The following is a 24,221-nucleotide window of genomic DNA, read 5'->3' as shown; positions in this document are numbered from 1 at the left end:
TACAGCAACAACAAACTATATAGCCACCTTCTCCATTGCTTCCACCATTTTCCGTCGTAAGTATGCACCTACACAATATTTTAAGAGGGTGTTATTATGGAAAATGGAAGGAAGTAACATGACAGAAGGAAAAGGGAGTAATTCATCATTATCAGCATATGCTTTGTTCAGGTATGCCGATCAGGTATGTCCAGCCTTGTCTTGACTATACTGGAAGTAAGTCAGGATACATGAGTCAGAAGCAAATTATGGTTCATCCAGCCACGATACCAGCCTGGACAACAAAGGGATCAGGAACCCAGAATATGCCACAGCAAGCACCCGCTACACAGTTGAAACACAGCCACAGAGACCAGCCTGCTCCAGAAACCCTAGCAGAATGGACATTGCCACCCCTGGGTAGCACCGTGACCCCAGTACCGGTGCATTTTGCCTAACTGAGAGCTTGGAATGTATTATTGCTGCACAGTGAGGGCTGCCTGTGCTCAAATCAACTTCAACTTTATTACAAATTTGCATGCACTATGTAGTCTATGTTGTCAGGCCTTTGTGCATATGCAGGGACCAACTGCAGTAAAGCCAAACAAGAAACAATGTGCTTTTCCAATTCTCCTGATGCTTTGCACAAGGAAAAAAATATCCTCCCACAGAAAATAAGTGTTTCAGCAATAAAGGTAAGGCCTACCTTGCCCACACCAGGGGTGTCTTTCACTTTGCTGACTGCCCTTAATAAACATGGTGGTGCAGGGGGTGGGGAGGTCTGAAGGATACTGCTGAAGCTGGTAGAGAAGAGCGGAGATTCAGAAGCAGATGATGCAGAAGGCCTGTGCTTCTTCTTTTTAGAAGACAGGTTCAATTTCTGAGCAGCTCTGTGGAAAAAAATGACAAGAGTAAGCTAAAACAATCCCAAGCTCATCAAGACAAGCAGTCAAGAATAAATAAAGGTAATTATCAGGTTATGATTTATACAGGATCTCAGTTTTGACCTCACCAATCACAACAGATCTACAATTCTGGTACTTTACTCATTAAGTAGGGTCAGAATCGGGTCTCTGTCAATGTCTCATCCGTTGAAACAATTCAACCCGCAAAAAAACTCCAGAACCTCCAACTAAATCAATGAGCTATGTGCCAATTTCTGTTACAAAAATAAGTTCAGTCACCAAATGGTTGACACAGAATTACCTGTCACTCATAAGCCTCTGATTAGAAAATGAATACTTGTGCAATGTTTGGATGTAAGCAGCCACTGTTACGTCAATCAGTGTTAAACGCTAAGGTTAATTTGCTGAGGTATAAGAGGCCTTGCACTAGCTGTTCTAAATTTCTATCAACTCTTAAAACACAAGACAGTCTAAAAGTTTAAGAAGTGATGACCAATGAAAATATTGCTGCTTGCAATGAGACAATCATACCATCTATAGCTGCATTAACCACTACGCAGGGAAAACAACAAAGATGGTTTTTAGGATGCAGTATTCTTAACTAAGAATGCTGAAGTTTGTATAGACTTTCATTAAAAAGCTAAGCTTTTCCGGAACAGAAACATTTCAATACCTTGCTTTGCAAAATGTTTTGAGAGGCAATTCAACACTCAGCCTTTGTTGCAGCCGACACACGTGCATTCTACACTGCCCAGTGATAAAGCTGATATTCATCATGTTGTCCTAGAGTTTTCCTTTTGTAAAATGGACACTTCAAGCAGTGCAGGTCAACTGAAGCACCATCCCAAAGGATGAAGCTCAACAATTCATGAAACTACATTCCTGCTTTGGCAAAGAACTGTGGCTATGTTGACAGTAGATCTCCTTACCCTGCTGAAGCGTGACAGTCAAGACCAGTCAAACATTCTAGTTTTAAGAAACTTTAGCTCTACTACACTGGTATTAGTATACATTACCCAAATCTAAACTTCCAAAAGTGATTTAATTATTTATCCCAAAGAGTTAAGGAAAAAAAACCTGAGTGTGTATATATAAATATATACACACATTTCAGTATGCAAGTACCTTGTGTTTGTATCAGATGTCTCAAACACACGAACAAATTACTGCTGGGCATGAAGTTGCCATATGTCAGCTGATCACGTGTGCACTGTGTGCAACCCTAGTGTATTCTTTTAGCCTATGGCAAATGCAAAGCAGTTCTCAATAAATTAGTTTTTAATAAAAGAGAAGCACTAGGAGATTTTAATTGACCTGACACAATTACAACTCGGAAATTTCTGCGCTACCTCTTTGCCCTTGACCTACCCCTTCCTTCTGGCTTAGAGACTGCAGTGCGTAATCTGGCCCTCTCTTTTAAGATTATCTGCTTTTTCTCAGAAAACATAATCAGAATGAGTTGGTCAAAACCAAAGCAAAAAGCACCATTTTTTTCCTCTTCCTAGCAACATGTCAATGACTGGATAGGGTTTGTTGATTTCAGCTTCCACGTTGTCCATTACTAATGCTTTTATAAAGTTGTCCATGCTGAATCGAGATTTCCCATGTGTCTTAGCTTCATAGAACATTATTCTAAGTCAAATCTTTTAGTACATGCAACAGCTGAACATACAAATGTTGAATGCACGCAATGAAAAATTTACTACGGTCTTTACATGGTCAAGCTCAGTAGTCCAGGCTTAAATAAAGGCAGTGGCTCCCCCCTCTCTGGTCACACATCTGGTCTCACTGACTCACCTTGGGGGAATTTGCATTGCCTAAAAAGCATTTTCTAAGTTGACTAAGCCATTCTCTCTCCGTTGTCACTAACAACATTATGCTGTTCTTTTTACGAAGCTGATGGTGTAATACAAACCACTTCTTGAACAGACCAAGCTGGTGGCTGGCATTTTTCTTAAAGAAAAAGCACTGTTGGAGGCAACTGGCCTTTTCAAAGCCTTGGAACTATATTCTAGTTTGACAGTTATAACCTTTGAGATTGCATTCAAATGGAAGAACCTGCATTATTATTTTATATTTTTGGCCTGCAACTGGTAAAATGTATGAAAAAGCAATGAACTACATCTCACAACTTCATGGGGTTTTCTGTTTTTCCCCAAGGAGAGAAAATCAATGGATGGAGGGCTAGAAAATCATTTACGAGCCCTATCAGACTTTACTGAATTTTGAAAGGGATCAAAAAGGCAATAAGCCTCAGGTAATTCCCAGAGCATTTAACTGGGAAAGGAAGGATATTTCAACCAGATGTAGACTGCAAAATGGCACAAACCTGTACAGTGTGGCTTTCTCGTGAGCACATTTGCATGAGTAAAATCACTCAGCTTGGGTGGCTAGCATTGCTCTGAGCACAGCCGGTCATGCAAATTGCAGCTGAGTTTGGCCATGTGATCTATCATAGGATAGAAATTATCACATTTTACTTTTCCAGGCAAGTCAGAGGCCTGGCCCTCCCACACAGACTCCCTGGACCACCAAGACCTCTCTGGCTAAGCACCAGGTGGGACCTTGGGAGACCCAGTACTGCTGCAGCTCACTGCCTGCCCAGCCCAGCCCAGCCCAGCAGCTCTTTGGTTCTGCTCTTTGTACAGGAGCCAGCTAATTTGCTTTCATTTAATAGCTAGTATAATAGGGTTGATTCCCACTTGAGACTATGTGTACCCCTGCAGTACCGGTAACACTAATGATGGGAGCCTGGTTTTATGCATTGACAGTAAGTTGGTGATGCTCCAGGTTACGTTACATCCCGTTTCAGCCAAGTGATACCAGCTACAGATACCTGCTGGTATCTGGGTGCACAGTGGGCTCCATCATGACGCAGACCACTTCACCACCCTGTGGGGTACAGCTGTGGCAGGGATAGTGCCCACAGAAGCACACAAGAAACTGGATCCAAATTAAACGTCTTAAGTGGGTAACTTAACCTGTATTTGGCCACTGTGTGGCCACACTCATTCACCACAAAGGTGTCTTTAATGTGATTTAACTGAATTATCTTCCAAAAGAAGACCGATTTAAAGCTGTTTAGCTAATACACTTTGGATTCACACCTTCAGTTAATTTGGATTATTTTTCCTGAAAGTCCCTATGTAAACAAGCAGCTGGAGACTTTTTGAAAGCTTAAGAGATTTGTGGCAGAGAAAATAATCACAAGATCAAGATTTGAGATTGCAGAAAGGGTGTTAGAAAGCTGATTAAAGTTGATTATAAATAAAACTAATGAATTGCTGGCAGGAATGGGGAAGTACCTCAAAAGCCCAGCTGGTCCATAGAAGAGGCTGAGTTTACTTCTTGAAATGACATTCCTTGCTTTTTGTCTAGAGAAATACGAGTTTAACAGAGGATATCTTTGGGCAGTCAGAAGGCTTTGTACCTCCTGCCTATGCAGAAATGGGTACATTTTTTTTCCATTAAAACTCCATAGGCAGGTTGGGATTGTCAGACACATTCACTGCACAGGAAACTCCCCTATGGTGGAAGCCAATTCCTGATTGATACAAATTTTCTGAAAGCTGAAGGCCCTCTATGGGATTTATTGAAGAAATGGAAGTAAGCCAACTGAGAGGTAATTCTGAGAAGTTGGTGGCAAAGTGTATTCTTTGGAAATTTGTCTAGAGAGATGAATGAACAGAAATAGAGTAAATAATCCAATTTTAATACAGAAGAAAGATGCTGCTATGGGTAACCCAAACATCTCTGCTAAGCTATTTGTATTACTCGTAAGCAATACATGAATGAACAATGAAGCTGATAAAACACTTCAGACAAAATAAAAGCCATTATGGAAAACTGTAAATAGCTTCTTTAGAGAGATAACTGAGTAACAGTTGCAGTATAACGTTTACAAGGAAATGGTGGAAGGAACAGTTCGAACATTCATGAGATCTAAATTAACTTTGTCTGTTTACAAAAAGCAGTTTCAGAAACTGAGGATGACATCCATACATGCACTTTTTGCTATGTAATATTCAGGGGAGAAAACGAAAACAAACACTTTGGTTTTCACTTTGTTTGAAAATAAAGCCTCCCTGCAATACAAAATGCTCATGTCTTCAGCTTGAACCGTGCAGAAGCTCATTTGGCATAAATACATGTAAGATTATGAACTTCAGGGGGGATTGGCTGTTGCAGCTCATGGCATATTTGCTTCCTCTCTTTTAAGTAAGAAAACAGGCACTGCTAATAAAATTCAAGGGGAACCTATTTAGGTTCATAAAAGATACATTTTTTTCAACTACATAGCATCCCAGCCAAGAGGTCAGCATGGCCAACAGGTTCATGAAATTCAGAAAGACAGTAGACGCCTCTGTGGATAATTAAAATATAAATCACATTTGTGTCAGCAAAGATCATCATTGATGAGCAGCACTGACTCTCATGCTTCAGTACCTGACACACCCCTTCAGCACTGATGTGAAATTTCCTTTGGGGCATATATCTGTATAATTATTCATTAGTGGAGTTTTATATTACACTATATTGTATCTAGTACTTATCGCCCTTGGAAACAGAATTCCAGATCATAGGGTCCAGTGAGCTGGTATATCAGTTTCTGTGCAGAAAAAAAAAAATTGAAAATAAGCTCACTTTCATGTTGAATTTTCCACACAGTAAATGCTTCTCAAGCTGGGGAAGGCTAAATAGTCAGGTACTAGCTAATTCTAATTTGCAATTTTCGTTAAAACTAAAAATCTATTTCTCTTCTTTATTTAGAAGCATATATTTCATTTTGTAAAAAAAATAATCATAATAATAAAATTCCAGGGAGCAAGGTATGAACTTCATATGTGCAAAGGACATCTTACCTAAAGATGGGCTTGTTTTATAAGCCCAAAGGAAATCAATGGTCCTCTCTAATAATCAAAATGCTACCTTTACCTATCCAAAACTGCCTTTCCTGCTTTAGTGCTGGGTTGGAAAACAGAAGTTTAGTTTGGAAATCAGTCTTCTGAAAAAAGTCCCTAAGCATATTTGTGCAGCTATATCACTAGCGGTAACACACATCTACATTTGTGACTAACAGTGTTGGTTACCCAGTGTGAAACACTCATATATGGCAATTCCTGTGGGCTCAGATTGTGCACCTACAAGTGAAAATTAACATTCCTCAGACTCACCCCCAACACTTAAGGCCTGCTGCTGATTTTTTTTTTTTTTAAACCAGGACATAATTCTTTCTTTAGAAAAAGTAGAAATCCTTGACTGTCACCTACTAAGCAAAATATAATCTGCATAGTATCCTAGCTAAATGATGGAATGTCAAACAAGAATATACTGGAAACCTGGCATTATTTTTTATTATTTCCAACTGTCATGTTCGCAAATATGGGTTCATGGAATGTTTTCCATTTTGGGTAAACATGCTTATGTAAAATGAGTCATCATATCATATAGGTCCTCACCTATCTGTATGGTAAGAACCACTGGGATACAGAAAAATTACATTCATTTTTAATTGTGTTTTTTTGTTGTTGTTTTTTTTTTTTTCCTTATGAAAAAGGCCCGTCTTGATTTTTGGCTACACTGGGTCACTCTACAGCTGCTTCTTCTCCAAGATTTTTAGATACTGAATTTTATCAGTTACATTCTGCCTATACAAGCTGGACACTGGGCACTAAATCAGATGTACACATTTTCTAACGATAGGGACACAACCTACCTGAAAGTGATTCTCTCAATCATCTGCAGAGGACATAAAGGCTCACTGAGATGACAATACAGCTAAGAAAACCTAGGTACTAAAAAGGGTACACCAAAAGGGAAGGTACTTTACATGCCAGTGTTCTGTCTGTGTAACTCTTTCCCCTCCCCTGCTCCTTTCTTCAATTTATTTTGGCTTGGTTGCTACTGCTTTAACCTCCTGAACTGCCTCACCCTAAAGGGTGCTCTAAATCATACTTACTTGACATGGCTAATATGCACGAATTAATATGGCAAGCACTTACTCAACCCTAAAATCTGAGATGTGTGGTACTAAATGTGGTTTTATGCAAAATCTCATCTTTCCAATTGGAGGGCAATAATCTGGCCAGGACACATAGCTTCCTTTCTACCAGGCATTTCTTCACATCTTTTAAAGGAAAGAGAAGAGAGGAGCTTTACTGAGTGTTTTACCAACACGTGAACCATGTTCTGGTACAAGGGGCCAGGCTGCCTCTTCACTGTCTGCTGCAAATGGAAGACACCACCTGAGAAGCTTGCTCCCTGAGCAAAGCAAGAATTATCTCCAAAGGCCTTTTCTCATACCTCTACATGGAACAATTTTTCTTATCCAGACTGAAAGTAAAAAGACAGGGCTATAAATCTTGCACTCAGCTTCCCAGCCCACACTCCCTGCTCTCCAACAGGACTTGTGAGCTAAGAATGAGAATCAGGGCAACTCACTCAGCTTTAAATCTCTGGGTGGCCAAATGCAGGGCTGTGGCATTGCAGCTTAGTAAGAGATGTAAAGAATGAAATAAGAATCCTCAGAGGAACATTTTCTGCATTTGTACTTCCAGGAAGATCCTTAGTATTTGTGTTTAATTATTTTACAATGCCCTTAAAATCTGGAGATAATTTGCGCTTTCTGCTTATGCTGTAGAAGGTATAATAAACATCTCTCTAATGCCCAGTAAACACTTGCCCCTTATTGTTCTCTTTATTTGTATGCATGCCTTCAATTTCATAGCAACAATAAAGCTATCCCAGGCTGCAATCTTTTACTTCTTGGGTGGTTAATTCAGATGTTTTGGCCACAATGCCTTAGTGACTGCTCTCCCCTGGAACTGTATTATAAATGTCCAGAAATTCATTATTTTTAAATTATTATTTAATTCTAGCACGCAGTCAAAATAGGGCTTCGATCTTTATTCAGGACATGCCTTATAAAACCTGAGGCTTGTTGTACACAGGTAATCTCAGTGAAATTAACTGCTCAGACCGCCTCTTATATCAAGTTCAAATTCGTGTAAATCAAAGCTGCTCTTAAGTTGCTCCAAGATGAAGAAGATCAATATGCTTGAAGATCAATAGCTTAATGGGAAGCTCAAAGTCATACACAAATGCATATTGAAGGACAGAGGACTTATATTCTACACTGCTGTTATTTGGGTGAAACTCAGTTTTAGACAAGGCTATGACGAGGTATGAAACAAACTGCTTCTCATGCCATTGCTGTTTGATCCACATGATTCCCTTCACCAGATAATATTGTACCCCAGCACAGAGCTTTTCACATAACCTGATAAGCCTGGACTCGGTGACAAGACTTCCTTCTGTCTTTGGCAACAAAATCATTAACTAGCTCTCATGCATGGGTATAATATTGGCCAAAAAAAAGTAATAAATGAAATCTGAAATTTATACAAGAGATATAAATTGTCCATAAATAGTACCCATCAAGAAAACTACATGTTGACTCTATAGCTTGATGCATTTAGCCAGACAAAACCATTTCTGCTTTCTTCCCTTTCTTTTCATTTATTTTTCTCCTCTTCTTTCTCTTCTGTTCTTTTTATTATTTCCAAATTTCAGGCATTACTGATCCTTTTTTACAAACTGTAAAAATGACCAGAGCCACCTTTCCTGCTGTGTTATTAACTTCGGACACACCAGCAACCTGCATTTTTAGGGCAAGGAGTGATTTTGGTGACCAGCAGAAGGACCCCATTCTAAGAAAATCTTCAGCACTGAAATACAGAAGACAAATCACAAGTCACTAATTTATTTATTTTTTTTTAAGACTGGGTAGAGGTTGCTTTTATAATTAATCTAACTTATTTTTGTCTCTAAAAATGCTTTTATAAGAAATGGTAGTCAGAGAGATGACGGTACTCACAGCATCATCCTGTTCCTGGAAAGCTCTGAGGATGAGTTGGATACGTGTCACTGCATGCTTAATGCATGAAGCAAGCTGAACCATTACACTTAGATAAAATAAAATCAGATGTTTAGCACTAGTTTAATACAGGAAGAAAAACAGCTACATGTACTATAACTCGAATTCAAATGTAAGCACTTACCAATTACTGCTATGGTTACTTGGCAATGCATCCTCAAGTCACAAAGGAAAACTGCACAGGCACGAGCCTGACAGCCACAGACCAGAGCAGCTTTAATTTCCACCGCGCCCTGCTGAGGGTGAGGGCACTAGTACCTTTCAAGGAAAGGCCCAAAACAAGCTCTGTCCAGCTCAGGCTTTGGGTGTTAAGAGGTATTGCCTGCATATACTTAAGATTTAGATTGTAAAACGCCAGCGTTGCCACCAAGTAGTAGGAAAGGAGACGTGCGCTGTTTTATATTTGCACTGTTATTGTGTAAAACAAGAAACACACACAGATCTGTCAGTCTTCAACTGTTAGCTGGAAAATATTAGGGGCGCAGATGTACAGTTACACTGCCTTCTCCTGAAGTACCAGTGGGGATGGCTGGCAAGCAGATTTTCCCAGTGCCTGAATTCACCTACCCAACCTCCAGCCCTGGGACAGGACTGACAGTCAGGCCGCCCGTAGCTGACTCTCCTCACGATCAAGTAGTCACAGTGACGACAACTCAAAAACATGGCCAACAGAAGCTCTGAAATGAGAGGCCATTTAATAACAGTCCTTAAAATCGCATAAAGCAATTCTTTTAATTGTAAGTTTTATGAGGCTTATAAGATTGAGGTTATTTTATTACCTTCAGTGCTAAAGCCTGACCACACACTGTGTGGAAAACTATTTTGCTTCATCTCTGGCCCATCCAGCAAAAGCCTCTCATAACACCGGGAGGAAAAGCAGCCAGCACACAGATTCACAGCCCATTGTGTCATTGTTTAACTTTCTGGTTGGCAGAACAATTAAAGAGATGCATAAAAAGGCCAAAAGGTGGGTAAGCTTTATAGTTTTCTTTGCCTCATCACTATTTCAGAGGCCAATACATTTAAACTAACATCAGCATACAAATGGGAAAAAACTCTGACAACGCAGATGCACTGAAATTCAATGCACTTAAACCCAGCTCTGACAGGCAATCTCCTCTTATAGTCAAAAACACCTCCTGTGGGAGTACCCAAAAGCCTTGCCTGATACCTAGGTCACCACCGTGAGACAGGGATAATTCTCTGAGACAGTTTTGTTTTGTTTTGTTTTGCTTTCCCCAGTGGTGGCCTAAAACAGGCACCACTGTAGAAGACCATTTAAACACATATCCATATTTCAATTACAGTGATATTTTTTCCACCTCTAACATGCAGCCAAGGCTCACATTTGTCCTCAGCATTCTCTTGATCCTTCCAAATTCACTTTTCTTCTGTTGAGCACAGAGAAACATACTGGAAAGACACACACAGCACAGGAATAATAAGGCACACGGAATCAAGGCGATAAGAGCTTAAAGCACAGCATGGCTTTTAAAACGCATGATTTATTCCTAACATTATGTTTAAAAGAAGCTCTGGTTTATTAAATAAGCCAACTACACCTTCCTGAAATAAATTAGCTCTTCAACTACTGGAGCCTGTCACCACCACTATCCATAAAACGTCAAGGTCCCAGACTGAGGTCATCTTCTTAATGGCCTACACACTTGCTGAAGTCAGTCCAGCTCCAACAGCTTATAAAAAGAAAAGACAAAGAAAGGAATATTATGATCCCGCCTTTACAGAGATATGCCAAAACACAAAGAAATTCATGGGCTATGGCAAATAGTAATTTAATTTAGGTCTCTTCAGCAGAATCGTGCCAATGGTTACTTTGTGGGTGCCTAAGAGCATCCCCCCAGTACACACAAGAGCACAAAAATGACAGATCCAGGGTCTTCAAAGCGGTGCAGGACAGGAGGAGAGAGGTAACAGGCATATGCTGAAACATGAGAGGTTCAGATGAGTTACAAGGACAAGCTTTTACACCTTGTAGACAGACAAGCAAGATTGACAAGTCTGTCCTATGCAGGGTTTCAGGACCCAAAAGTCCTGGGCAACCTGTCAGACCTCAGAGCTGAGCTTGCTTTGAGCAGGGGGCTCAACAAGAAACATCCTGAGGTTCCTTCCAGCCTCTGTGATCCAAATATATGTTACTGCAGTTCTGAGAGCAGAATAATAAAAATTATACTTTTTTTTTTTTGTCTTTCAAAATATCTTTTCTCTGAAAATTTTCTACAAAATCACTTAGCATCAATCTCAGCAATTTATTCAATCCAAAATGAAAGGTTTCAGTTTTAGAATTTAATGTAAATATAATTGAAGCAAATTTCAAGCTACAATTCCAAATGGGAAAAAAATAACTACTACTACTTTTTGCAAGTGTGTAACCAAAACACGTTTTAAAAAGTCTTGATGTTTTGATTCTAGATTCATTTCCGTGAGGAAATTAAATCAGCAGAAGCTGATGGAGCAATTTAATTTGACTGAAATCTACATTTGTTGCTGGGTAAAAAGTTAGACAAAATTTTTCACCCAAACCACCTTCAGTGCTTTGTTATAAGACCTTCTCTCTCTAACTTTTGAAGATTTAGGAAGCAACTCTGCAAGGCACTGAATGTCCTCATCCTGCAAGTCATACATGCCCAGCCTTTTGCAAGAATGTTCAGCATTCTGCTAGCTCAGACCCCACCTCCTTTGGGAGGTGACCTTAATATTTAACCTACTTAAATCATGCTGCAGAATGAATTACGGAGAAAAATTATGAAACTGGAAAACACTATTACTGTTGGTATTTATTGTTACTACTTACAAAAACCCTTTGTACTTATTTTTCTATTTCCAGTCAAGTGAAATGAAAAACAACATGGAATTAAAAACATCACACAAAGAAGTAAACCATGCCCAAGAGGAAATGAGTTGTAGAGAGGTGTGGTACAGGCACCAACAAGCAGAATTTGTAAGAGATATAAAGACTTCAATCTACAGCTTTTTGCTTATTACCTATCCAAATTTCAGTGAAAGCCCATTTATTTTTGGTTCTGAGGGCACCCTTTACACAGTTGGTCAAACTGCTAAGCCAAACAAGAATTTGACATGTTTTTTTACTTACCAAAAATATTTTTAGGATAAAAATACCTCTAAAAATGAACAAAAAAGTTATTTACAATGGTCCAAAATTTTAGGCCAAAACAGTTCCTCTAAATGCATCCTGTCGTATATAAAGAAGATAGAGAAATACATTTGTTGTTTGATTTAACTTGGAAATTAACCTCAATTGATTAGTTAATACCCATATGCACCCCTCTGTTCCATCTGAATACCGTGTCACTAGCTCATGTTAAGCATTTATAAATTACAGCTGAAACTGACTGGAGGGGAATGAGTCAGACGAATTATTAAGGGTCTTCTCTGTACTTCTGGATCGTTACAGGTACTGCAGTATCTGAGTCCCGTAGGATCATGGCAAGTATGACAAATGCAAGCAGTAGTATTAGTCAGAATACTCTTTTGCCTCTTCAGATGAATAGAAAACTAAGCTATTTATTCTTTTCTTGATACAGACCTTGCTGTTGAGATTTAATTTTGTCATGTGCAAGCTGGAACACTGCCATTTGCTCTAATGAGAGCTAGGTGTGAACGTTTCATGCAGTGCAGCCAGAATGGAATACTCATTTCCCAACCAGGAATCCCATCACAAGGTAGGTGATGTTGCAACTTTTCCTGAGAAACCCACCACCAAAGCGGTTATGATTCAAATATTGTAAATGGTTTTATACAGAGACTACTTCCCCTCCCCCCCCCCCAAAAAAAAATCAATTTTGCACAATTTATGCTAACGTTAACATTTAAAACTGAAGCATTTTCTTTCTTCCTATTTATAAGAGACAAATGGATGCAATCACCTTCCAGAACAGCCCATCTCCTAAGCTGGTTGCATCAGCTTATGGATAGGGCTTTCTCTGCTTTCATTATGATTCCTCTCAAGAATTCTGGTTCAGCTTTTTAGGACATTTTTTCAGAATAGGGCCTTTATGGAAAAAGGCCTAGATTATATATGCCTGGTGTAGCTACGGTCAGTTTGACCCTGGGCAAGGACCCCAAAACCCATAAGCAGTATTAGAATTGTCTGATATCCTGATATATGGCATTTCCCATTTCATATGGGCAAATTAAACATCTGCAAAGTAATTTTTCCCATCTTTTTGAATAAATTGGTTGTGTATATTGATGCCTTACAGTCTGTGTTGTTGGTTATCCAAAAAAATGAATCCTGCCTTCAGAAAAATTTGAATATAATTTGCTTTCCAGACCAGAGGATAACAGAGGAATGATTTCTTTCCTTTGCTTTACTACAGTTATCTACAGCAAGGCACAAGCAGTCAAAATGCTCCTTCACCCTGTGTTTGCCCTTGTTTTCCATTCTGAAAATCTGATCACCGCTGATACACCCGGCCTGTTGGTCATTTTAAATAACTATAAACCCCTTTACACAATGGCTAGCCAGGAGATAAAACTCAGAATTCAGTTTCCAATGTCATAAGACTCTGCTTTCAATTGAAATGCTTTTATCTGATTTAAACAAGAGAGGACTGCAACCTTATTGAATGGGTAGTGTAGTTAAAATGAAGGAACCCGACGGTGATCTGCCACATCTGGGGCCGCCTCCTTGTATTAAACTCTCCATCTCCTCCAGAGTAAAACATTCTCCTGTTGAAGCTTCAGATCAAAATGAAAACTTCATTACATCTGTAAGGTATCGATCCATTTGGGACTTACTTAAGCAGCCTAGCTTTATCAGTTTAGGCCTCCTGGGCTCAAAACAAAACTTCAGAACTCAGAGGAGCTTCAGGCTGGCTCCCCCTCCATCCTCCCACCCTGATTCTTCCATGTCCTCATACCCAGCAAACTGAGATTGCAATCAACCCTTTCTAAAAGGCTGTTTGCAGATAGTAGCATATCATAGCACGTTCCTTTCTCAAGACCAAAAAAAAAAAAACCACTCTGCGCCCTCTCACCAAGCCACAGACTTTAAAAAATAAATTTAAGTTATGCCATTGTAATTTCAGCAGTACAGTGATAGCAGATAGCACTCTCAGTGTGAAGGTATTTATTCTGGCACATTTTATTCTCATACAGAAAGGGGAATAAGGGAATATAATGTAAAGTACCACCTAATGATAAAATTGCAATTATGTAATATTGGCAAGAAGAAATAAGCCCCACAACTAAAATGTCTTTATTTTCTATGCCTGAATATACACACACACACAGTTGCAGTACCACCAGCTAACTTTCCCCCAAACGTATCACCATCCACACCAGTCCCGCTGGCAGAAACCAAAGAAGAGAAGTGCTGCAGAGCACAGCACACGGGATGGGCCCTGCTACGTGGGCAAACCTCACTACACTGCTCCACACCAGAGCAGGGACACCACAATACTGTGCCAGACAAAGCTACCAGCCCACAGACCTCTTTTTTCCAGTCATCAGTGTCACTGGCTTCATTTTTCTGTCATTTTATTAGATGCTCTTGTAGCTATTTTACATACAGTTTGTTATCCATTTTTTGCTTTGTCTGGTTACTGTTCCATCAATTCATTTAATCAAATAATATTTGAAACACAGCAGGGGCATGAAATGCACACAGCTCACCACTAACACATACTGCTGGCCGTTCGGGAGTGATGTTACAGTCCTCGCTCTATTATCAGCTCCTGCCCACTCACTGCACTCAGTCAGGCTTTCATTTGCCATCCTGTTCCCCAGGCTAGAGCACACTGATATTCCCCTTTGGATTTATTTTCTGTTCTAGGTACCTACCTCTGAAAATGAAGATACAAAAAGAAAAAACATGGAGTATGTGATGCACAATTAGACAGCATCTTTAAACCAAGAGGAACAGCATATCCACAGGGCCTTTTTGCAGTTACATTTCACATCTCTAACACCGCATGGAGACACACTGATCACATTAAATGCAAATCAATAAAGTTAGGGGCAGTTTCAATGAATCTTGGGAGAGAGGATTGTGCTCTGAAGCTCACTGAGGCCAATCTCAGATTCACTTGTTTCTAAATGTATGATAAGTTTACCATGCAAGTTCAGTTTTACAAGGACCTAAGTACCTCCTGTGAAGTGTGATGTGGTGCGTGCTCAGCTCCCGCTGAGACTAATGGGACCTTAAAGGGCTGGACAAATTTCAAGAACAGGCATTTTCTGAGTTATTAAGGGGATTCCTGTCTGTGGACCAGATCCCACATATTGATGCACGCCCTGTATTGCTGCTGAAGGAAGCAGAAGCAGAAAATACTCAGTAACCTGAAGGAGCAGACTACAGCAAGCCCCAAGGCTGGAAGAGAAGACAACCAGGCCACGAAGGGAGCTGGTCAGTATGCCAACCAGTACTGTTACAAGGCTCTCAGAAAAGTTGTCTGGTTTGGCAGCCAGCCAGTGAGCACCAGGAGGGCAAGACATCATTACACGATCATTATTTACCAAGCTAGCCACGGTGTTTTATCAAGCATGACTGAATTACAACAGCCTGTGAGCACCTGGCTGGGAGTAAAATGGCTCGCAAGCACACAGAGACTGGTTACCTCTGCTGCAGACAAACCCAGTATCAGGAGAACTTCAAGGAAAACACATTAAGGAATTACAGGAGTATAAACATAGGGCATCTATGATGACTATGCCGTTCCCCTCTCTCTATCTGATGTCATAAGAAAAGTCAAATTAAAAAAAAACAATGTCTATTTTCACGTTTTTCATCAAGCTTTAAAAAGATTTCAGCAGAAGGGCAGTCACGCTGGCTTATATGAGGACGATGCTGTGCTATTCTGAAGCTGCTTGGGGGGGAAAAAGCACCAATAAAACAGTCTCTCAGCCTCTATTTTAAGGAGTCATCTTATATAACAGGAAGCACGCACGGTTATTCTGGATGCTTGAACACCATCTGTCACATTGCCACAAGCTAAGGAAGTATAAATAAGTATGTGCGACCACTTGAAGATTATTAGTTTTAATTAGTATGTAATAATATTGGTTACATAAATCCTTGTAGGCTGAATTAGAGAAAAAGTGCCAAGGAGATTAAGCCTCCATAACGTCTAAATCATTCCAAAGCTGAGGGGACCAAGAGGTGTTTCCTCTGGATGACAAGCACAGAGGCAAGGACAGCAGTCAGTGTGTGGTACTCACAAGCACTACCCCTCATGCTGGTCTGAATCCCTTGGGGCAGGAAGAACCATCTTCAGGTGGCAAAGGACAAGTGGCTACTCCTTGTCAAAGGAGGACTTTTCTGTCCAAAAGCTAACGAGTAAAGCATCAGCTTAGCCTGCCAGTGCTACAGTGCTGCCCACGGTTATCAGAGGAGAGAGCTAACACTCCCTCTACTATTTCTCTTTACTAGCATAGCACAGGGTAGGATGTGGTCCTCAGTTTCTTAGGCTTCTAGGTTCGGGGTTCTCTTATGGCACTTACTATGATTCATTTACATGTACTATGGCACTTACTATTTTTCCTGCTCAGTCAGCGGCTTGAAACCTGAAACTAGTGAGCAGAAGGCATTTAATAGCATTTGCCAAAGAAGCTGGAAGGTCTGCACCATTTGGTCAGATAGACAGGAAAACCAGAATTTGGCAAATAGCTTTGGTCGCAAAAATGTGAAAAAGGAAGAGATGTACCGAAATTTTGAAAAGACCTGTGAAACATTTCAATGTCTTAAAACCACATACGCATAAGTTTTTAAGCTTTAGCATACATGAAAAGAGAAATAAAATCATCTGTATCAGATTGAAAAGAAGGTTGCATTTAACTCAAAACAGAATTTTTTGTTTTTATTTCTGCCGCCAAACCAAAAACCAATTGTTCATACAGCTTTAGTTACTGACCTGATGAGAATTAGAGGAGGAATTCTGCGGATATTACCCAATTGCACGGAGCTTTACCCCAACAAACCACTGCCAGTTTCTCCCAAGGCTGCTCAGGTGTATAGCTCAGAATTACTAGAGTATCTAGAAATGCACTGCCAAAAAGAAACTTTGCCAACTTTAGGAATAATTAAAAAAAAAAAAAAAAAAAAAAAAAGATTAGATGCTAACATAATTATGCTTAGGCCATCTGGGGCAAATTTTCAGGAAATCTAAGTCAGGGTCACTCCATGTACTTCTGTATGATTTCACAGCAGCTGGTTCACGGAGAGCTTGAAATTTGTCCCACTCTTTATCCTGAATTAGTATGAAATTGCCTCTTTAGATGCGAAACCAAAAACCTTCTAATCCACAAATGATTGTTAAAATGGAAGAAAAAAGATGAAAGGATGAAAGTTAGGTCAGCTAATAAAATAAATAAATAAAGCAAATTAAAATAATGGTGAATATTATTAAAGGCTAATGTAATGTTTTACTGGGTTTTATTCATTCAGTTCTTGCTGTGCTGATCCAAAAAGAGAAAGACAGACCCATTTAAGCACATCTTTCACATGTAACATTAAGCCCTTCCTTCATGAAGAAACATCTGCATAGCTCAATGCTAGAACTTTTCATAGTGACTAATGTATAAGCCAAGAAAGCATACTGTTTTGATTACACTTTAAAATGGGCATATTGAAAGTTATAAAAGAAGCAAAGAACGTAATAAAAATCTTCTGATTCACCATCCAAATAACTATAATCACATTACTTACATTGCCTTCCAATCCATCATTATCATTACTACATTATGGCTAAATAATCAAATGCAACAAACTTTTCTTCATGGTCAATAATAAAACGTTTTGTTCAGATGTTCCTGGTTAGAGCTGCAGGTTCCCTCATGGAAGCACAACAACATGGAGGTGAAGAAAGACAGCCATAAAGATCCCCAAATCTACCGGGATGGTGCAAGGCCAGACGGAATGAAAGAGTCACAGCTCCCGTGGCACATGCTACCACTGCCAAACAAACTTCATCCGAGAAGGTGGCTCCACTGAATTTCATGGTAATGTCTCATCCCAACCTGTACCTGCTCTAGCGATACGTCTCTCTTCTGTAGCAGGTTTTGAATAGCACATTGCAAGCTTCTCCCTGCAGCTTTCTGAAAGAAACTGCATCTGTTTCTCCCTTCCTTGCTATCCAATGTGTAGGCATGGCTGTGAAAGACTGAGGCACGCAGCATTTGTGTGACTGGGGAGGCAGAAACACTTGCTGGGACTTCATTTAACCCGTAACTCAAGAATTCCCTTGCAGAGAGCAGAAAGAATTATGCCTTTAAAATATATGCTCTTTTCATATACAGATGTGCACAAAATATAGTTTCTAATTCTGTCATGACACTAGCTAAGCATAATTTACATAGCAAAGGATGCATAAATATATGTGGCCGTCACACATGTTTATCTTGTACATATTCAAACCTAGGTTGTTGGAAAGGCTGATGGGAAAGGCAGGTCCAATTTGGTGCAGAAGCCAAGGCTCACATATATCAGGAAGGCTGAACCACAGCTGCCTCTGCAGCTCTGCTGCTCACAGCCTGCTCAGCCAGGAGTGCAGGCACAGCCCAGAAGACCCAGCTGCCTTTCTAGCCTAACATCAATCCTGTGCACACCACCAACCCACATAATATGGGGGGAAGGAAGGAAGGAAGGGGGAGGCAGGTAGTAAGCTGTGGTATGAAATCAAGGTATAGCCAGAAGTGGGGTGAGCTCCTCTGTCCCTTTTCTCCTGTGCCACCATGGCCCTTTGTGTTCCCCCCAGCCTCTTAATTTTCACCCAGCTGTTGCCATAACATACTTTTCAATTTCAGTTTTCAAAGTGCGGTTTATGTGTGTTTGCAAAAGCTCTACTGAGACTTTAGAATCACTGTTGCATGTCTCCTCCTCATTCAAATACTGGTACTGTCTGCTCAGGGTTGATAACACGCCATGCAGGGCTGAGGACCTGAGGCCCAATTTTACACTACCTTGCAAACTCATTAATTGTTTATACCTGCATGAAATTCAGATGTTAAAGCAATTTATCCTCAGTTGGCCAGGGTATAAACAGTTGCACAAGTGGCAGAATGTCAGAGCAAGCGAAGCATGATCTCCTACCAGCAAAGAGATGCTCTGAGCTGAGCCACACCATCACCGTACATGTGTGCAAGAGCCCAGAGTGACGGCATCTGCATAAACTGCCAGCAATATCGCATCGCATGCAGCCTGCACAGCCAGCACCTCTCGACCCACACAGAAGACAGGCATTGACAGTGGCATCACCTGCTAACAGGGGATGTGAGCGAAAGCAGCATCAGGAGTATGTCATTAAGGGAGCACCAGGACAGTGGGGATGCCACATGCTCCTCAGACACAACTGTGGCTTAGACAGGTAGAGCCATCTCAAGGATTTTATGCTGTTTACAATTTCTCTATATCTATTTTCCTTCTAACCCAGGAGAAAAAGTGTATCAGTGTAACCCAATGGCACAGGTTCTGTTCAAAGTAAAAATCTGAACAGGAAAAAAAGAGACATTACTTCTGAACATATTACTACTAGGTGTGCTAACTGCTTGTGGTGTTTTTTAAAACACCGATAACATCCTTCACCTTCTCCCTAAGGTTGTACATCATCTTACACTTTCCTGTAGGATGAACTGGAATAAAACGTTCTTAGAAAAACTTCTAAAGATTGTCTGATGTGCATCACTGGCTCCAAGCATAACCAAACCAATACTGCATAGGACCACAGGCCGGTTCAGGTTGGGTGGGCGATCTCTGCTCCATCCTCCTGCTCAAACCAGGCTCTTGGTGGCCCCACAGAGTTCCCTCCGGCTTCTCCACGACTCTTGTAGTGGGAGGCTCAAAGCAGACCCAGGGCCTAGACGCAGCGCTGACACACGGCCCTCCCTTGCTGCTGGGGCATGGTGTGGGCAGGGCCCAGCCTGCTCACTGCCCTGCAGGACCCCAGGGCCTTTGCTGCAGAGCCTGTGTGGTTGCATAGGCTCCATCCTGCCCAGGGCAACTGCATCAATACACCTGAACTTATTTCTCAGGGGAAAATTAAAATCCTGGCAGAAGAGGAGGTCCAGAAATGTTTTATTCCTTCAGAGAACCTAGGGGTGGTAGACCAATGATGATGCCACCTCCTCTCTTCCCTCTCGCTAGGGTTAAGATCGTTCCAAGTGAGTATTTGTGGTATTTTTTCAGCCAAGTGTTTAATACAGGGAGAAGTCAGGCTCCCATGCTTCTTTGGGCTGATTATTCCAAGGGGCAATAGCAGAACTCTCATTCAGGAAATTGTTCCCAATACTCAGATTAAGATTTTCTTTGTTTAATTTCCACCATTTACTTATAGCTAAAACTCATCCTTTATGCTAAATAATTTTTCTTCCCTCCCTCTTTGAGGGAGTCCCATCCCTCAAGTATTTGTGGGCTGTTCTATCCCTCAGGCCACATTTAGTCACCACTTAGCCAAACTATACATATTTAGTCCTTTTTATTACAACTCATTAATTATTCTTAATCCCCTCCTCTGAACTCCCCAAGATTTCAGTCTCTCTCAAAACAATGCCGCCAGTATTCCCCATGTTCCTGCATCACTAGACTGGAGAGAAGAACCCCCCCTTTCTACAGCCCAGTGTTTCGGGAAGTATAGAATATAGTTTAAGCTGTTGCATACTGCATCTCTCTGCGCCTATGTCTTCCTCAGCATTATTGCTTCCCAGTGCCAAATCCTGCTTCCTTTACTCACATGGCTAGCCCGACTGGAGCAAAGCCCACAAAAAGGATTAAGAGTTGGCTTTCTCCACCATCTGAAACTGTGCTCACTTCCTTTTTTTGTTTTGTTTTGTTTTGTTTTGTTTAATTCATTGCTCTCTCTTTCAAGGTTTAGTACAATGTTCATTTCTCCAGTAATAAAATGGCCCAATTTGGAAGTTTCTACCTGGTTTTGTAGTTTCAGTAGTATTCTAAAGCTACTGAATGTTAAGTATCTAAATACCTAAAATCTGACTTAAATACTATTAGCCATGTATTAGGATGTGGGAATCAACTTTATTTCCAGTGCTGTATTTTCGGTGCTGTTCTAACAAGGTAGGTATAATCACCTTTCACTACTGTCCTATTTTATTTTTAGAAATGCAACTGTTCTGTCACCATGGGTGCTTTCAGTAAATGTTGGCTGTAAAAATAAACTGGCTTCTAAAAAACAGCAGCAGGGCTCTGCTGCAACTAATACTCTTAATATTGAGCTAGCATTTAATAAAAATACGGATTCTGACTATTGCATAATTACTGAGGCACTGCCTCAATGAAGCAACAGGGATTCATTGCTGGTATCAGTGGCTTCAGCTTATACAATTAAAAGCTCTGAAATGCTGAGGAGATGGCTCTGAATCGCTTGGGAGATGGGTAAAGAGGCAAGGACTGAGAAGCAGGTACAGCACATATTTACAGGGTACATCTGACCTCCCACAGAATCAACCCTCCTCAGCAGGCTACCGCATATATCAAGAGAGTACATGAAGAACCTATCTTTAACCCTTTCTCCACCCATTGGGATGCTCTGCACGTCTTGAAGGGCCAAAGAGGGAGCAGAGAGGGTGAGCTTACTTCTATCCTTCTAGTGTGTGAAGGCAGAGGAGTGCTCTGTCCCATTCCTCCCACTGCCTCTGCAGGCACCTACATAAATAAGGGCTAGGCGAGTCCTGTGCAATGTAAGCAGCAAGAGAAGGCAAGACACAAGCCTGGCAAGACAAGAAATGGTGACCTAAACACTCATCTGCTCTGCAACCCTACTGATTAATGGAAAACATTTATCAGAAAGACAACTCTCCACTCCTACAGAGTAGCACTGACTAAGAGTATAGGAGTTGTATCAGTAACCTCTGACTTCGCTTGAGATATATGCCACCCTTTATTTTTCACAGGCTGTCCACATGCTAGTCTCTGTTTCTGCAAAAAATCTTCAAAGGCATTTTTTTAGATTCTTCCTTCCATGTCTACTACTTATTTTTCTCCGATTTGATTGGAGATGCCTACAAGTATGAAGTGTCAGACTGTAATACATAACAATGACGTATTCCAGCATTGCTTAATAAAATTGTGGTATTGCAATCAGATGTAGCTGCAGAAGTCCTTCTGACAAAGGGACTTGGGCCTTGGTGTTGCTAAAAAAAAATAATAATAATCCTTTTCCCCAAATTAAAATGTTTACCTTTTTGTGTTGTTTTTTTTTTTTTTTTTTTTTTTTTTCAAACATTTGTATTGAGATTTTTTGTAATTAGTTAACTGAAAATCTAGTATGGACTAGAATATTGACTAATAAAGGCTAAACCGTAAGAAACAAGAAGAAAAGCCTTTAAGTCCTGTTAACAATTTTACATGTTCTCTGAAGTTGAGCAACTGAAATGGCAGACCTTGATATGAAATCCAGACTACTGAGTAAATGCCATCTCAACTTAGCTGAGGACTTGGATGCACAATGTTTCCTTCATTTCTGCAGGATATTTCTTTCCTTGCCCTGGCCTGTTAGGGAACATCCAGAGTGTGCAACCACTGGTTTGAGCCAGAAAGACACGGTGCACCACTTGACTGGCCCAGCTGATGCTGTGCTTGCTCCTTATCCAGGAGTCCTAGATAAAACGTGGCAAGCAGTGCTGTACTAGCCATCAGATGTGCTTATGCCTGACCCCCACAGAATTTCCTGCTTTTCTCCAGAAGCTGCAAGCTGTAGGTTAGAAAGAAGACACTGAACTAAGTGAGAGTTAACTTGATCCAGAAGTTATTTCTGTTCTGCAACAACTGCTGCTTAGTGCACCAACTCATCACCACTGGGTGACATGCCAGCCTATGTCCTCTTCTGCAGGAACTCCTAGCAATTGATACTGCTTCAGCTCTGCCTACCACAGTCGCGTGACCATTGCTTCATTAGCAGATGCAGTTTTTGTTTCTTAAAAGCATATCTTTAATTTGACTGTCACGGCCACGTAAGTATCTAGGTAAGACATGACCATGCCGTGACAGTGTGACCATCACCTCAGACACACTGTTCTAAACCACAGCTCCTAGCAGGCCTATGGCATTTTGTGTTGCATGAGGGAACAGACAACATTTTGTGTTTACCAGTCAGGCCAAATTAAAGCGAACATGTACAGCTCTTCATCTTTTACTGAAAGGGGTTGTTATACACATTCTCCTCGATAACATGACCAGGATACAGGTATGAAAACTCAAGGGCTAGGAGGATGCCAGCCAGAAATACCACAGGGAACCTATCAAGGGGATTTGTGGCAAGAAAGGCATTCCATGGCAAGAACACAATCCACAAATAATTAGATTAGAATTTTCTGCTGACAATCCTCCTGGAAGATAAAAGAGGTGAAAAGACAGAGAAATGTGAAACTGTATTCAAAGGAAATTAGGAAAACAAACAGAAACGCAACCTAAGGCAGTGCAAGATATCTAATTGTCACTTGCAAAGCAATACTACTATTTCATCTTTCTTTTTTTTTTAATTGGCAGAATCTGAGGCAAATTATTATACTAATCTAAATTAATTTACATTCTGACAAGAATGTGGGAAAAGAAAGCAGCCTTGCAATAAGTTGTGCAGCAACAATCAGTGAAGACACTGTTTGGAGGCAACTATTCTAACTATAATCTGTGGAGAACACTATTTAAGAGTTTTCATTAAAATTAATAACATTTTCATTTGGGAATGCCTTAGATTTGAAACAGCAGCTACACTGTATGACTGTACTGGACTTAGCAACTACTTGTATGTTGGTCAGTCTATTACTCATGAATTCACCAGACCCATACAGTTCATTACAGTGTCAGAGTTTAAAAAGGTAAAAGTGCTGTTTGGGCAAGAGTTTTCTGTGTAACTAGAAGAGGGTCCTGGGGCATCCCTCAGGCAGCACAGACATGCTCTAACCCAGAAGGGAGTCCTAGAGCAGAAGTCACAGTTAGGCTCTTTTCACAAGGGCTGTTCTGACAACAGTAACAAATAATTAAGAGTGCCAAATGCTGAATCAGTAATTTCCTTCTCTCTTCATAGATCCGTGTTTAAATTCATATTTATGTCATCTCTGGTGAGACAAAGCACATAGAAAAGAATTAAATTTATACATAATTCTGAGCCATGCGAACCTGATTTACCTGCCCAGATAGTACCTCTAGTTTCTATACAGTCTATGGAGAGAAAGAAGCTCCTCTAAAAGACAACTGAGAGCACCTGTATTAGGTTCTGATGCTAAGCTGATGCTTGTAGGAGTTCAGCTTCTCCATACATTGAGAATTTTATCAGCTGGTTACTACATGTATAAGAATCCCCCATTACATATAAATTAGTTTAGTATTACAGCTTACAACTGACAAGGCCTGCTCGGGAGACCTGCATAAGAGGGACTTGCTTTCACTTCTGTTCTTCCTCACATGCAGGTCT

The 24,221-nt window shown here is 40.5% G+C and overlaps 1 protein-coding gene across 2 annotated transcripts in view; it reads right to left on the bottom strand.

Annotated features, from left to right (window-relative positions):
• Positions 1-24,221, bottom strand: part of KIF26B (kinesin family member 26B) — a 202,497-nt gene that overhangs the window by 106,227 nt on the left and 72,049 nt on the right. For both annotated transcript variants that reach the window (XM_082757483.1, XM_082757484.1), the window contains exon 3: positions 686-869. In XM_082757483.1, the coding sequence (XP_082613609.1) occupies positions 686-869 (184 nt within the window). The remainder of the gene's footprint in view (positions 1-685; positions 870-24,221) is intronic.

Source organism: Aythya marila (genome assembly GCF_965140915.1).
Source record: "Aythya marila genome assembly, chromosome: 3".
NCBI classification, from domain to species: domain Eukaryota; kingdom Metazoa; phylum Chordata; class Aves; order Anseriformes; family Anatidae; genus Aythya; species Aythya marila.
This window is presented reverse-complemented; position numbering and strand designations above follow the sequence as displayed.